Genomic DNA, 16,485 nt, shown 5'->3' on the forward strand with positions numbered 1-16,485 from the left:
ATATTCCATTGCGCAATGTATCTTAGACAATAAGATTTGTGTTGCTTTGGTAGGTGAACTCAACTTTTATTTGTGGTGGGTTTCGTGTTATGTTGAATGGGAATTCTTTTAAATTTGCATTATTTGGGTTGCATTGCTACAGCATTCTGTATTGCTCACAGATTGCCATTATATTGACCTTTTATTGTACTGGTATTGCTTCCTGATTGCAATTATAATTTGAGTGCGAAATTAAAGGGACTGGAATGTAATTCCAAATGGATCCAAAACATTAAAGTTCTTAGAATTCTTATATTACACAGTTACTGTGATACTCCGACTATACCTTCTTTTTTTATCACAAATTCGGCCGATGCATAGGCCAGATGTGGGGCAAATACAAGGTGAAATGTCCTATGTGTTTGACTACATATACTTGTTGAAGGAGCATTACGAATGTCAACCTCAATAGATTGCTCATGTCTTGCCAAGAACACTCTTGAATTTATGCAATGTGCCCAAGCCAGTCCCAAAGCTGGACTCAGCCGTCTGCCTGATGTGTCCAGGGACTCCAAGTTTCCCAACCTCACCCCATTCACTCCATGATGTGGCCCAATAAAATCCACCACTTGGTTGGTGACAACCAACGCCAACCCATACTTATTTGCTAAACCCTTCAATGTCCCAGATATGTTGAAGAACATTTCAGACCGCCGTTTCAAATCTGCCGGTGTTGTCTGATACTGTTATCGGAACAATGCAGCAATGGAATCAATGACAATGAGTTTCACAGGTAGGCGGGTGTGATCAATGGCAATAAATGCTTCTATGTCTCCAAGGACATGGATGAGTTCTTGAGCATCATGAACACCATGAACACCATGAACATATATGTCTTCCAATGGCTCCAACCTTAATAAGTTGGGGTATGATGCATGATAAAGGTTGCCTAGTTGTTGCAATCGACGAAATGGGAAGCTGAATTCTGTGAATATGTAGATGGAGGAGCCCCCTAGTCCCCCATGTGAGGGTGGGAGCTGAGCTCGTACCGTAAGTTGGAGACAAAGCTGCGTCTTCCCAGAACCACTCTCCCCTACTAATTCTGTTATGGAGTTGCAGGCTATCCCACCCCCCAAGCAGGGATCTAGTATTGGGCATCCAATGGATAATTTAGGGGTTGAAAGAGGAAGGAGCATGAGGTTTTGGGGTGTCATGTTTGTGTCATTTAGGGGGGGATGTGATGGTGCTACAAGGCATGCATTATATATATATATAGTTCATTTTGAAGGTCTGTACTGTAGGCCATCTGTCTTTTAAGGAATGTTTAATTCATCCTTTTTCCAGGTTGTAATTACTTTTTTGTTTATTTATTAGTATATTTTTGGACCATATAATTTAAACCATATTCTGATGCAGTACGTCCTCTAATAGGATCATATTGTAACTCTATCACTACTCTATTGTACTGATATTGACATAATATTGCCACTATCCGCATGTTTATTGCATATATATTGCCGCTATATCGCCACAGAACTGGAGACCGATAAACTGTATACGCAGAAATAGAAAATGAGGCTTCATCATTCCATAAAATCCTATTTCCAACCTTACATAATACAACAACAGGCCACCCCATCGTTACATAATACAAAAGTACGCCACCTCATAGTTCCATTTCCCTTCAAAATGAGGCTTCATCATTCCATACATTCCTATTTCCAAACTTACATAATACAACCACAGGCCACCCTATCGTTACATAATACAAAAATCCGCGACCTCATAGTTCCATTTCCCTGCTGTTGACAAATTCGAAGTTGCATACTCTTCAAGTGCGGTGACCGCGAACCATGAAATTCATGACCCCGGCCACAGTGATCTTGGCCCAGTTTCCTGCCGGATCCACAATTATTGCAAATTTACTAAATAGTTCGAATCCCCTTTCCACTTGTTCTTGCTTCAACTTGGCCATTGCTTCTGATTCCTTGAATACCATAATTGCAGTGGCAGGTGCAAGTTCAATTTTTTCTTTCATTCTCTTTATATGTAGGAGATGCATGCGCGCATGATAACGACAGCGAATTGTGCGGTTTTTTATGACACCCCATCTAGCTTGGCCCTCCACAATTTTTTGAAACTATGTCTGCATGAAGATTTTTCCAAAACATGGTATTGCGTTGACATTGCTGTATGCCATGGACCAAGTCTGTAGGGAGTGAATTCGGTGACTTGGCTTCTGTTTCAGTCTCCCCTCCTTCAGTAATTGAAATCGTTGGGTTTGGTGTCAGGTTATGGGCCATGGTCTTTGATATTTATTGTTGGCTGCTGTACAACTGAATTGGAACAACAGGGGACTAAATGCGATGTGAGTTAAATCTGTGGGGAAGGTAGTGGCTGTAAGCAGCAGTTAATGTGATGGAAGTTTTCATTTCAAACAGCTGGGTTGATTAATATACCTTCAAATTTTAATGACCAAACCAGTAAGTGAGAGAGTTATTGGCGGGAGGGATTAGGGGGAGTAATTGGCGGGAGGGATTGGAGGGAGTGTTAGGCGGGATAGTATTGGGCGGGATAGTATGGGCGGGAGTTATTACCCAGGTTGACTTTATGCCTTTTTGTAATATATGGAAAAGTTGGACATTCCCAACTTGGTCATTTTCCCATTATGTCATTGAAATAAGGGAGTTGCCTATTTGCCAAATTCACCAACTCATTCAAATTGACCAATAATGGTTATTGTCTTATTTCTCATTTCACCAATCTCAATTCGTTTCCATTTTGCCATTTTTCATATTTTCCTATTTTCCATGTGTCATCCAATTTTCCAATTTTCCAATTTTTCATTACTTTTTCCTATTCCCTATTTTCGTATTGTGCAATTTCCCAAGTTTCCTTTTGTTCTATTTCCAGTTTTCCAATTTTTCAATGTTCCCATTTTCCCCCCATTATGTACTTATAAAAAGTTGCCTACTTTGCCTAATTCAGACAGTATTTAAAATTGTCCAATATGGTAATTGTCTTATTTCCCATTTCCACAATTTCAATTCGTTTCCAGTTTTCTGATTTTCCATGTGTCCCTGTTTCCTATTTCCAATTTTCAAATTTTAAGTTTGTGTCCAATTATCCAATGTTTTTTTTTTCCAATTCGACTATTTTGTAAGTTTCCTTATTTTTTTCTATTTCAAATTTTTCATTGCGGTAACTGTCCTTTTGTTCAATTTCCACTTTTGCTATTTTCCAAGTTGCCTTATTTCCTATTTTCCAATTTTCCAATTTTCCAATTTTCAATTTTCAATTTTCAATTTCCCAATTTGCTTATTTGCCTACTTTCCAAGTGTCCTTTTTTCTGAATTTTCGAATTTTCGAATTTTCAAATTTTCATGTTTTCAGAGTTTCCTTTATTTCCTATTTCCTATTTCCTATTTTCCTATTTTCCTATTTTCCAAGTTTCCTTTTGGCCAATTTCGAAATTTCCAATTTTCCAAGTTGCTTTCTTTGCCAATTTACAATTCCCAAATTTCCTATTTTCCACGTGTCCTTTTTTCTTTTTTCCAATTTTCCAATTTTCCAACTATCATTTGATCCTATTGCCTACTTTCCTGTTTCCAATTTTTCCTTATTTCCTTTTTCCAATTTTCCAATTTTCCAATTTTCCAATTTTCCAATTTTCCAATTTTCCAATTTTCCAATTTTCCAACTTTCCAACTTTCCATTTTTTCGTATTTCCATTTTTCCAAATTTTCTTTTCTTCAATTTCCAATTTTCCAAGTTTCCTTATTTCCCATATCCAAGTTTTAAGTTGTCACTTTTCCAAATTTCCAATTTTCGGGTTTTGCTATTTTCCTATTTTCCAATTTTGTGTTCTGAAAATCGCAATAAATGCTTACTTACATAGTCCTATTTTTTGTTCCAATCCACAATTTCCTATTTCCCATTAAGGTTTCCTTTTTTGTCGTTTGGAAGCCAATTTTATTGTTCTTAATGTCATGTTGTCCTGCTGTAACTTACAGCCAAGGAGTTAATGGTGTAGTTTTGAATCCCATCAATTTAATGCACCAACACAAAACCCAATTTACCTCATATAAGTTCGTACATATAACTCAACCTTCCTATATAGAACTGCAACAGAGGCACCTTCTTAACGGGAAAGGTAATTAGTCTTACTGAAAGGCAATATTCTCCACTCAACCTAACCATATAGTCATTTACAACTGGAGACTGAATGTACCTCTATTTGTTTTGTTGCAGGCAACAGCTGTGAATTGTCCCCAGTACTACTTCAACATGTCCGATGTACGCCCTCCTAACGAGCAAGTCAGTTACCCAGGGGACCAGCCCTGGCATGTGCCATTCCCATCTCCACCTCGGACTCCCAATCATGATCCCACTTCATCTGGAAGTGAGGCTGAGACTCATGATCCGCTTGACAAAATCTCTGCCGTCAAGCACCACCTCCAATATATGTCAAAGGCAACGGATTGGTGGGAGAGTAAGTGCGATATTCATGGCCAAGTTATGGGAAACTTGGCCAACAAGTTGAACAAAGCATACGCTGGAGAGGTGAAGCAAGCTCTTAAAGCAAAAAGTCGGAGCAAAGAGTTAGAGTCCTTGAAGTTGAAATTGGAAGACACAAAGAAAAATGCCCTCGAAACATTCACACAATCTGAAGAATATAACCATGAAATGGTTGAATGTTTCAACAACGGCTTCAAATGTTCCGAGATTATGCTTCGGTCATCTCACCAGACCACAATTGGAGTGAAATTGATGTAGCTGGTGTCTGGCAGGTACTGAATATGGGTTCTGATGGAATGGCTCATCATAGCCTCGTGCATGCAGCGATAAGAAAGGACAAAGACATGGATCTTTTGATGGACCTGTAGTAACGGTGAATGCTGCTTCAGTTCATCTCACCCGAGTACATGGATCTTTTGTTGCCTTCATTTTCCCTTCGCGGGATAGATAGTATTGTTCAGTTTGGGAGGCGATTTCTTTCGCATGTGTGAAATGTTGTATGTAATGTGTATGTATTGTATGTACATTGACTTAATATTGCATTTGTATTGTGTTTGTATTCCCTTAATACTGTAATGTGTATGTATTGTATGTATATTGCCCTGATATTGCCTTTATATTGTACTTATATTGCTGTAATATTGCCTTCGTATTGTATATTTATTGTGTCCATATTGCCCTACTATTGCCTTCGTATTGCATATTTATTGTGGTCATATTGCCTTCGTATTGCCTTCGTATTGCCTTCGTATTGCCTTCGTATTGTAGGCATATTGCCCTACTTTGGAATATGATGAGGACTGGAAAATAAATCCACAGGCTCAGAATCACCAATTTTGCCTCCTTCAAGAGGCGTCCCATGCTTGTATGCAACCCTCACAGCTTCATCCTCGTTCAACCTCGCTTGTGAAGTCCCAAACTTCATGTCATCTTTGCTATTTGCCAATTTCAGTTGCATCAGCTCGCCGTGTCTAGGGTTTTTTATCTGCTTTCGTTTCATTTTTAAGCTCTGCTTTGAATCAATACGTGGCATATTGGCTGAATATGGGAGTGACAAGATCAATTCTTACTCTCCCTAAGTGGATAAAATAGATGCTCAATATGAATCCTTTCCTCCACAAGTTTGTGTACAGTGCCGGACGTTGTGTGTTTTAGGTGCCACACTGGCTTATTAAAATTGATGCTTGGCCATGAAAAACTTTTTGTTTTCTTACTTTTAGAAAAGTACATATTTGTGTCAATAACTAAGTTTGGACTGTTAACAATCATTCAGAAGAATGGTAGAAATAAGCTCCACTGTGCCAATCCACGAAGTTGAACAAAGAAATTGTGTTCGATACACAGATGACATGTGAAACTAACATTAGCATTCTCCAATAAGAAGACTTCTCTTCTTTCCCACCCCTCGTCGAATGAGAAAGAAAGAAGAGGGACAAAACACACACTACCAAGTTAAGGTGACATTACAAACCTAAAAAATATCCTCATCAAACTTATAATGCTCCTTTTTTTCTTCTTTACAGCAAAACTTCATTCAAACTGAGATAACCACGTGCTCTCGATAAGCACTCCGGAATTATTTGCTCATTATCTGCATCGCCTTCTGTCTCAACTTGAGGCTTGGAAGGAGCTTTGGCACCAGGAGGCTGCTTCTTCTTCATCCCACTCACAATGTCATCGATTCTGAGAAGTAGGCAAGCAGCTTCTATGGCCGTTTTAAAACTCTGGCCCTTCACGTTGTAGGCATCCCATATCTGACATCATAATTCCTCAAAATCAACAGCCTTACCAACAAAATAAATTTATTGGGAAATTTTGTAATAACCACGACAACAGCACTTCCCCTCACATGAGTGCTGTCGAAATATATTGGGAGAAGCTCTAAACTAGAACTACTACTGAAGCAAATCGACAATATAAACCAGAAGATTGACACTTATGCCATATCAATAAAGGGACATATAATGGATACATTTGAGAACAATACTACATTAAAAGTCCTATTTCAGAGCTATCAGCAAATATAAATCACCCAACAAATGTGAATATTGAGATAGCGAAGGAAATAAAAGAGAGCAACAATAGTAAGCCAAAAAGATATCCACCTATCTTTTTCTCTTTCACATCAGTTATCACACCAAATCAGTTTTTGTATTTGTGTTGGCATAGACAGCCGAAAAGAAACTTATAGCGTGAGGTGAATTAACGGACATGAAGAAATGTACCTCATAAATATGCCTCCCCCCGTAAAGCCTCAATTGCAAGCTTGAGTCGGTAATATTTGATCTTCAAAGGGTCAACTTTATCTACCGACTTTAAAGCACTGAGATGCTCGATGAATTTGACGGTCAAGATTCCGCAAGACGCACTGTGAGGCCAATTAGTTGGGAAATTAAAACTGCAGTTATGTAAAATTTGGATAAACAGCACAAAATTCACAAACGTTACCCATCTCGTTGTTGTGGCACATCTGCAATGATGCACACTGAGAATGGCGTATACATCGACATCGTCAGGCCCTTTTGCTTCACCTCTTCAACCTCAGACTCATCATAAAAGTGCATATCGAACAGCACTCGTGCCAGCGTATCGCTAATAGGGGCAGAAGCGTAACCAGCTTTGAACGTTTCGTATAATCAATATAGGAGTCATACACGGTTGCAGTATGTCTTACGAAATCAAGTTCGATTGCAACCCAATGAGACCCTTTCAGATTATATGGAAAATACACCTTCCGGACTTTTGTCCAAGCTTGGGCATAGCCGTGTTGCCACGTACCACGCACAAAGTGATGTAAATTCTTCACCTTGCTGGCTGGAAGGTCAACGGTGTTTGAACCAGCAGCCTTCTTCGATCCACGTTTCCTGCCCGTCGGTTTGAACGGCTCTAGAAATTGCTGCACAAATTTAAATGAAGGCATATTAGAAAATCACAACCGACAGCAAATGAAGCACAAATTGCTGCACAATGGTTACATGTTTACCTGCAAGCAACAATCTGCCGTTGTCCAGTCCGTTCCAAAAACCAACGGATGAGATAGTTGCCTTTTGCGGATAAGAAAGGTTGCCATGTCCAGGTGCTGAAAGTTGACACATATAATATTAGCACAATTTCATACAACTCAACACTTAAAAAAGGTGAGAAAACAATTGAATTATCGTAATAAAGTACAGCTTTGTGTATCGTTACCCTTGAGCTCATCCATTCGGTTTCATCGACAAGTCTGTAGAAAAAATCAGCGCCCACTGAAAATGATTCCAGCTGCACCTCCGCACTACAAAAGGCAAACTTGCAACGGTTACTTGTGTAGTCATGTCATAAATATGACTTTGTTGATGAAAAAAATACACATGTATATTAAAGCAAACTCTGCATTCTCTCATTAGTGTATGACTACATAGTAGAATAGGATGAATATTGGAATTGAAAGGTCAAGAATCGTAACCTGATATCGCTTTTCCAGGCACTGCAAAACTGTAGTACTGCCTTCACATCTTCAATGGGCAAGGATTTGGATGGATCAAAACATGGCGGGGTTGCAGTCGCAGCCGACACAGTCATCGTCCTCTTCTTCCTCAAAGGATCTGTAAATGGGCTCAACAATGTCTGCGCCGGGCGCTTCTGTCTGCACCCTTTACCTTCCACTTCTTTTTTTTTCAACACTTGAACTACCTTCTTCATCACCAGCCATAGTAACTGTGGGTAGACTTGGAGGATTCATCAAACCTCCCGATGGCATACTCTTAGTGATTTTCCAATCTTCTAACAGCTTCATGACTCTTTGGCAGATTTCGTCACACCCAGCAACATCTTCCGGGGTAGGCAGCTCATCGGATTCTGCCGGGTCAGCTACTTCATGCACTTCTGAGTGAGGAACTGAAGCGGCCATTTTTGCCTCTTCAACTACCATGGCTGCGGAAGGTTCGGCTCCATCACCGGGGACTTGTGTTTCCATTACTGCCGGTTCGTCGGCGGACTTACATAGGCATGTAATGGCGACAAGTCATTGTTGCCTCCTTCATTCATATGAGGACTACCGAGGTCCTCATGTCCTTCCGCAGCTTCATTCCCCCCACCATTTTGTTTTTTCAGCTGCTCTATCTCCAACTTAAAATAATGCTCCATTGAAGCCAGGGTGTTGCGGAAATCCTCCACACACTTTGTATTTTTTTCGAACTCTTTTTCAGCTTTCATTGACTCCTTCCGTACCTTGTCTTCCAACTGATGCACTCTGTCGCAAAGTGCTCGATTTGATAGGGAAACTTTGGCCAATTCATCCTTTGTCCTTTGAAAGTCACGCTTCAAAGTGCGTAACTCTCTGGACGCGACTGTTACCCTGCACTAAGTTATAATGCATGTGTTACTATGCAGGCCACAAAATATTGCAACTATACAGCAGTTATTTTCCTATTGTAATATGACGTATATCTTCGAAAAACTGTAATGCTTGCCTTAGAAGACGACGGAAGGTTTGCAGTATCGCCAATGTCCTTCTCTTTTTCTTCTACAGAGGCAGAAGTGCCGGTTTGTTGTTCAGCGTCATCGCCCAACAAGTCAACAAGTTCTTCACTGTCGTTAGCACTGTCACCCCAAGTCCAATACGGCTGCTGCTTGTCCATCACAGATGGCCGGAGAAGCTGCACATCAACCTGCAATTTACACATACAATATACATATCAGTAAAGTAATTATATTATATTTTCATATCCCGAACATTATCATTAAAAACTGAACTAACCTCACGGTTCTCGAATACTTGGCTCATTAGCTCATAAAAACGCGGCGAACTATTGCTCCTCCAATGTAGTAAACGAGGGATGTGCGCATTTTCTTCGTGCACCACCAAATGTAGTGCAGCCAACGCTGGAAACACCTCATACGCCCAAATCTGGTTTCAGGAATAAAAGGTCAGTCATTGTAAACAAATGCAATTTAACTTCAACATCAATGGACATTTGCTCACCTGAAGTGCATACGGAAAACCTTTGAGGTGGTACTCTCTTGGTCTACCGGTTGCCGTTGTTGTTGGTTTCTTTCCAGATTTTTTTTGTTTTGGCAGTTTTTGTGGGCACTTTCACTCGCTGGTAATCTGCACAAAGTGCCCTCAGCAGTGACGCATTTGTCTTCGCATAAGACACAGCACCCCATGGATACTTCCCAAAGTCTTCAAGGTCTTCCGCCAACTTCAAATATCGCATGTCAATGTGGACATGTTTTTCGCTGCCCAACAGCACAAAGACAGCAAAGTATAAGAATCCAAGCTTGAATACATCGTCCACATCATCGCATTCGAGGAAGGCCTTTTCTAATTCCAACAAGTTCACAGTTTTATCGTTGGCAAAGTACTTCCGTTTCAATGAGCAGTTCTCATTCGTGGGAATCGGAATAAAGGGAAGGTTTCCAAACCTTAGCCCGGTCACGATGCAAAATTGTTGCGCCGTGAATTGGATGACCTTCTTGCCAACAATGAATTTGATCCCGTTCAGTTGGGAAACTGTCTTGGGATCAGCTTTCCTGAGCCGCAACCCGTGGACAATCGGAGAAGTCCACTTGAGGTCCTCAATCCCTAGGAGATGACCAAAACAACTCTGTTCAAACATTTGCAGCTGTTGTTCAGTGAATTTCTCCTTGATCGTAGTGATTGCCGTCTTCGTATGGGATAACGACAATGCTTTCCCTTGGAATTTTTGTTCCTCCGCAATCATCAACTTCATTTCACCAACCATATTTCCCTGCATGCCAATATTATAAACAGAATTTCAGTCGGTTGCAATCTACACAATAACAAGCAATAAACAATCACCACTTATGAACAGCCTATTATAGGATATGAAGTGAAACAAATTGAAAAAATACATATCATAAACAAAACCCCAGCTATTTACAACTGACCTCCTCATTTAATGGCTCAAAGCCAAGTTTCAACACACCCAGTACTCTACCACTCCTGCATAATATAATATCTAAACACACATCTCAACACACCATATAATCACACCATCTAATCATGAGACAGCTTCAGCTAGAATGGGAATGTGCGGTAGCACAAGCCTAATTGACAACAATTCAGGAGTAACAATATAAATCTATCTGACTAGAAAGAGTTTAAAAAAACAACAAGATATCGGGAAACAATTTATTCACTTCAAGGTATAATGTAATGGAACATCCTATGAATTAGTGGCAACCACAATACTGACTCTACTATGGCCCTCCTTTCAAATGTAAGAAAATGAAAGAAATTGGCACCATCCCTTCAGTTTTTTCTTAACAAAAAATAAAAGATAAATTCATAAATAAACCATCAAAACGGTATAAAATGTTTGTAAGACATGTACAATTACAAAATTATAAGTTCTCCTCAGAAACAGACTTCTCTAAGTATCCATACACAAACAACAAAAGCAAAAGCTTAAACAGTTAGCTTATAGCAAAATCAATGTCCCCATTTCTCTAAACCACAGCTGCTGGTGGTAGGTTCCCATCTTCACTCATTTCCCGCTTTCTTTTAAGCACACAATGATCAAGCACAAAACAGCAAACTTTTAAACAACTCATATTACACCACATATGGTTCTAAACAAAACTCATCCATATCCAATATGCAAGCCCTAAACTTAGTAAACAAAGTTATACAAAAATATGTCGAATTAACAAGCATTATTCTCAAACAAAAAGTATGATATGGTTGGGAGTTTACAAGTTCAAATATTTATACAATACTTGATTTTGTCAAACTCTGTCTTGAGATATTTTATCAATCTAGAAGTTTCTTTCATATATGAAAAACTACGAACGATAACAAAGGAAATTCTTTCTATGTAAATTATTCTTCGATTCCATCAGACAACCATGCAAATCCTTTGCACAATTGAGTGTAATGTGAAGGGTCGCTACCTCGTTGGAAGATAAAGAGAAAAAAATTAAGGAATTTAGCAAGCCACCAACAGTTTGCTTAAGATATTTCAAAATGGTTGCTTCCATCATGGAGTTTTAGCCACAAATTCTTTTCATGGCCACATTTTCTACGTAAAATATAATCAGCGAGAATTTTTTGGTAATGATCCACAGAGAAGAAATCACCATACACAGGTTAATTGTCTTACACTTTAGATATCATCTTCAACAAACAAAATAGATACCAATTAGACTTCTAAGAAGGTTAAATGCAATGCTCATAAAGACTCATACTAAGCCACCAAATACCATTCAATAACTGCTACAAAAACCATAATAAAACCATACTAAAACTAAAAATACAACTGCACTAAAATGCCAACACAACATCACTACATTAGCAATACACTAGCAAAAAAAAACAACAATACGACATCAATAGCAACAGCAAAACAACAGCAGTGCAAGCATCAGTCCACAAAGAACAAACCCATTCACTGTTTGAAACAAGGAATCATCATACTCAGATCATTTCACACAAACCCCTAAAACAATTTCGATGAAACCCCTAAACCAATTTCAGAGAAACCCCTAAACCTTCAACCAATTTCGAACAAACCCCTAAACTAATTTCAGCGAAACCCCTAAACCTTCAACCAATTTCAAACAAACCCCTCAGCCAATTTCAGAGAAATGCATAAACCCTAAAACAACTTCAGAGAAACGAAGAGACAACCCAAAACAAAATATCAAAAAAGAAAGAAAATATCTAAAAAGTAAAGAAAATATCTTTTAGCGAAAAGACCAAATTGCCCTCGCATATTTTAATAGGGGAAAATTTAACTTTTTAATTGAAAAAGAATTTGGGAATTTCGCTTACGCCATTGCGTAGAGCGCGGCGAAAGGAGTTCGTAGACACGGAGTAGACCCGAATCGGAGCCGTAACGAAGAAGTTATGGTCTAAAAACCGCGAAGGGCAAAATGGTAATTTGGTCAAAAAGTCAGATTTTATAGCTCTCTCTCTCCTCTCCCCCGTCAGCCTTTTCTCTCTCCTCCCGTCTCGGTTTCGCAGCGACCTTCTCCCCTTCCCGACGTCGCACCGGCCACCTCGCTTGGAGCTGATCTCCAAGACCGGTGCCAAACGAACCAGCACACGACGGCGAACATTCCCCGAGCTGGCGCCGCTGCTGCCGTGGCCGGAATCGGCCGGAAATCGCCATGGAAGCCGACGGTGCAGTTTGAACTTCCAGTTCAGATTTCTTCTCCGTTTCTCCACCAAATCGATCGAGTAAGGTATGGTTTCTCAGCTTTTTTCATGTTCGAGCTGATGGGCATATGGGTCTCGATCGATTTTAGCTCTAAGGGGTTCGATTTTCGAATTGAAATCTGGCCGGAACTTCGGCCGCTCGAAACTACCATTTCCGGTCACTTTTTGGGGGTAGTCCAAGAACAAAAGTGACTCCAAATGGGGTTTTTTACCTAGGATAGGAGTTTGGAGTCTCGGTTCCACGATTTTTCGGCACACCCGAATCGCTTTAGACACCCGATCTGCCCCGCGCGTGTGGCGGCGCGTGGGCCATGGTGGTGGCATGTATCTGGCCAGTTTTGAGGTCCTCGTGTCGTCACGAGCGCATGGGATTTCGCGGACCTCAATTCGGAGTCCGTTTGAGCCCCGAACGGATTTTCCATATCGCGCGATCCGTGGGTGCAGTGTCGTGTGATCGTTGGATCTAGCTGAATTTTGGATATGTCGGTCTACGTGACTTCAGGATCGCGTAGCATTCGACGGATTGCGAATCGGAGTCCCGGATACTCCGGAATCGCGAACCTTGGGGCTAGGGTTAGGGTTTTAAGCGATAATGCGATTTTGGCCAATCCGACCGTCCGTTGCGGACCCAAAGTCGTAGAACATGGTTCCCGTCCTATGAGAAACCTTCAGGGAAGACCAGATTGGCCATCGGAAATCGTGGACCCCACGGGTCCCGGGTCGACCGATCTGACGGTTATCGCTTAGCTGGGTATAGGACCTCCCAAAACTGGTCCAACTGTCCGAAAAGGCTAATGGGGATATAGGAGTATTTTGAATTGAAAAGCACGTATTTTTAGGAGCCGGGGGCAGGGTGTTTAGTTGAAATTCGTTTTATTCAGCAGTTTATTAATTTAATCTTTCGGGGTAATCAGGCACCAGGAGCCCAACAGAAGTGCAAAAGAGACCTTCGAGGGGTCGAAGTAGCTCGGACCATCTGTGAGTAGACATTCTTTCATAAATCAATTTTTATGAATGATTTGATGTGATTTTATATAAATAAGTTTATAAGTGATTTTATTTTGATTTTATATAAGAGAGTTTTTATAAATGAGTCTGTTCGAATAAATTTCCTTATTTGATCATGAGTAAGTTTTATTATGCTTCCGAGCACGATTATTACAGTAATAGTTCTATAAGTCGGTGCTGCTTATTTACCAGTTATAGAAACAGAGTTTGAATTTCGAATCAGTTGAGACCGCAGCACGACTTGAGTTTTACAGTTATTCTTCAGATAGTTCTTGTTTAAAGGAATTTATTTTAAAACTACCTCGTACCCATTTTCTTTGGTGATTACCCAGAGTTGGACCGATGTCTATGGACATCCAGTCCGATTTCAGTTAGTCAGTGCACTTGACTTGCCTCACGAGTTCCGGGGACGCTCGGACCGTGAGTGCCAGGATTTGCGGCTCGGCAGACTTGGTGTCCCCGAGACCTGCCAGGATTACGGCTCGGCTGACTCTGTGTCCCCGAGACCTGCCAGGATTGCGGATCAGGCTGACTACGGTCCCCTGCATCCTACCAGAGCGACTCGAGCTGACTTGGTGTCACCGAGGAATCTGCCGGCGGGACAGGCTGATCATAGTCCCCTGATTTCGCCAGTTTGCGGCTCGGGTAGCCTGTGTGACGCCCGAGACTTGCCAGGGAATTGACGGAAAGGACAGGGGTACGAACTGGTAGTATTTTCAAAAGGTTTTGAGTTTCTTTTACTTAATTATGATTTTCAGTTATTTTTAAATCAGCTTTTCTGATTTTTCAAGCATAGATGCCTTTATCTTTGCTCAGTTATGCAAAGCTTGAGTATAGAGTTTTTATACACGTTTGATTTCAGCACTTTTATGGAAGCTTTGATTTCAGTGGTTTTGTATGAAACTTTCGAGCTTGAATATGACTGATATAGAATGCCTTGAGTTGAATATGCTTGGCGTAGAAAGTACGTATTCAGTTTTATTTAGCTAAATTTCTTTTTACAATGGGGGATATTAAGTTTAAGATAATTGTTTTGAAGAACATTATTTTTTTCCACTCACATTTTCAAACTGTTTTTCACCCCCAGGCCATAGAGGTACGCGGGATCCACCATTGGGCCAGTCATAGCTTCCGCACTACCAAGTAAGGTAGAGTTGTAGAAAATCCTTTAAACCTTGAGAACTTGAGAATATGCTCTGATATCCAATTGAAAAAAAAAATTGGAGATTGGAATTGAATTGATTACTGGAAACATTCTGGCTGTTGAGTGAAATATTTGAGATTGTTTGACAGGTGAAAAATTTTGGGATTGGTCAAAATACAGAGGAAACTCTGCCGAATTTTCGGCAGAAGTCTAAGGAAAATTTAAAGAGAAATTGAAGTAAGAAGGGTAAAAAGGTCATTTGCGCCCGACATTCGCCAGGTGTCGGACACATACAGGACTTGGCTCGAACTCCAAAGTGGAAATTGAGTCGGGTCCTGTCAAATAGGGTGTAGAAGAAGGTGTGGATAACATAATACTCCCAAAAAAAAAAAAAAAAAAAAAAGCCAAAATATAGACGCAAACAAGAATCTTAATCAATTCCACATAATAGAGGTAGTGTTCAAACTTAGAATAAAAAGAGAAGAATTAAAATTCGGAATTACAATTCAGATAATGGAGGTGTTAGATGCCCATTTTTACTTTTCCTTCCTCTTCCTCTGTTTCCCAAGAAAACAAATAAACAAAATCAGTCAAATATCACCACAAAGTTGATATAGATTCAAATTTTTATTGAGGAGTTGGGTTTAATCCTCGGATTTGGTGGCTTTGATTCAGGTCCTTTGACTTTTGTGCCATATAGAATTACATTCATTTTTTAATATTTATTGAAGTAATCTTTTTATTATTTTATTTTTAAAATCATTTTTTGTTCCAACTCCAACTATTATTAATATAATTGACTTCCTGATACAACGGCAAATCCAGGATTCTCGAGTCAAGAGGTCTTAGTGTAAAAGTGTCAAAAATTCTCTTACGCAATAGCTGATGCTTTGCCCCAGTTCACTAAAAAAGCACATTAAGTTACTTTTTTAGATTTCGAAATGATATAATTCCTTTCTTCGGATCCTTATCATACATTTGTTGCTATAAAGTCTTTTATTCCTTTCTTCTTATCTTCTTCTCCATTATTTTATTTCCTTCTTCAGCCAAAGGGTAAGGGGAGTTGGCATGAATAAGAATTTAATGGAAATTTTGACTTATATGTTAACTTTGGTTTTGAAACTATTAATTGGTTTATGTTTGACGCAGGGTTGGGAGGTGAAGAAAGAATTGGGAAATAATTTATAGAAAAGTTGATATAAATTTAAATTTTCATTGAGAAGTTGGGTTTAATCCACGGATTTGGTGACTTTGATAGAAGTTCTTTGACTTTTGTGCCACATAGAATTATATTCTTTTTTAAATATTTTATGATGTAATATTTTTATTTTTATTTTTTTAAAATCATTTATTGTTCCAGTGTTGCCCCTTATGCCTTGAATTGGGTAATAGTAATTTATGTGATAATAATTAGCCATTTATGACGCTTGTCATTGAATAGAAAAGGAAAATATTGCAAACATATCCTAAAAATCACATTGTTACAAACTATTATATATTGTGAACCAGAGCATTTGATTGTGGATCTTTTAGTTTTTATTAAAATACTTATAGGCTAATTTTTATTTGGCTGCTTGGCGACCAGAGCATTTTATTGTGAAGGTCATGCCCATACCCTTTTTTTGGTGACCAGAGCTTCGTTTTGGGGTGCTTGGTGGATGACTGCAGGTCT

General features: G+C 39.6%; 1 protein-coding gene, 2 long non-coding RNA genes and 1 pseudogene across 3 annotated transcripts; all 4 read right to left on the bottom strand.

Moving 5' to 3' along the window:
• LOC117635393 overlaps positions 1–1,193 on the bottom strand; it is a 2,204-nt pseudogene extending 1,011 nt beyond the window's left edge.
• Positions 1,194–5,794: 4,601 nt separating this feature from the next.
• On the bottom strand, positions 5,795–6,849 carry LOC117633771. Its single transcript, XR_004586702.1, has 2 exons — positions 6,723–6,849; positions 5,795–6,251 (listed from the first exon to the last, which is right to left on the bottom strand). It is a non-coding gene; the product is annotated as an uncharacterized LOC117633771 (long non-coding RNA).
• Positions 6,850–6,941: 92 nt separating this feature from the next.
• Positions 6,942–8,454, bottom strand: LOC117635394. Its single transcript, XM_034369722.1, has 5 exons — positions 7,943–8,454; positions 7,687–7,771; positions 7,481–7,576; positions 7,276–7,393; positions 6,942–7,114 (listed from the first exon to the last, which is right to left on the bottom strand). Exons 1-5 carry the CDS (start codon positions 8,176–8,178, stop codon positions 6,942–6,944), a joined length of 708 nt encoding a protein of 235 aa, XP_034225613.1. The 5' UTR covers positions 8,179–8,454.
• A 619-nt stretch (positions 8,455–9,073) lies between these two features.
• Positions 9,074–9,755, bottom strand: LOC117633770. Its single transcript, XR_004586701.1, has 3 exons — positions 9,461–9,755; positions 9,236–9,385; positions 9,074–9,146 (listed from the first exon to the last, which is right to left on the bottom strand). It is a non-coding gene; the product is annotated as an uncharacterized LOC117633770 (long non-coding RNA).
• Between the last annotated feature and the right edge of the window lie 6,730 nt (positions 9,756–16,485).

This window comes from Prunus dulcis, chromosome 7 (assembly GCF_902201215.1).
Source record: "Prunus dulcis chromosome 7, ALMONDv2, whole genome shotgun sequence".
NCBI lineage: Eukaryota > Viridiplantae > Streptophyta > Magnoliopsida > Rosales > Rosaceae > Prunus > Prunus dulcis.

Coding starts and splice junctions, on each gene's coding strand:
- LOC117635394 (XM_034369722.1), bottom strand. CDS start 8,178: ATGAAGAAGGTAGTTCAAGTGTTGAAAAAAAAAGAAGTGGAAGGTAAA. Junction 7,577..7,686: donor CCGAATGGATGAGCTCAAGG/GTAACGATACAC, acceptor GTCAACTTTCAG/CACCTGGACATGGCAACCTT. Junction 7,394..7,480: donor CGGCAGATTGTTGCTTGCAG/GTAAACATGTAA, acceptor AAATTTGTGCAG/CAATTTCTAGAGCCGTTCAA.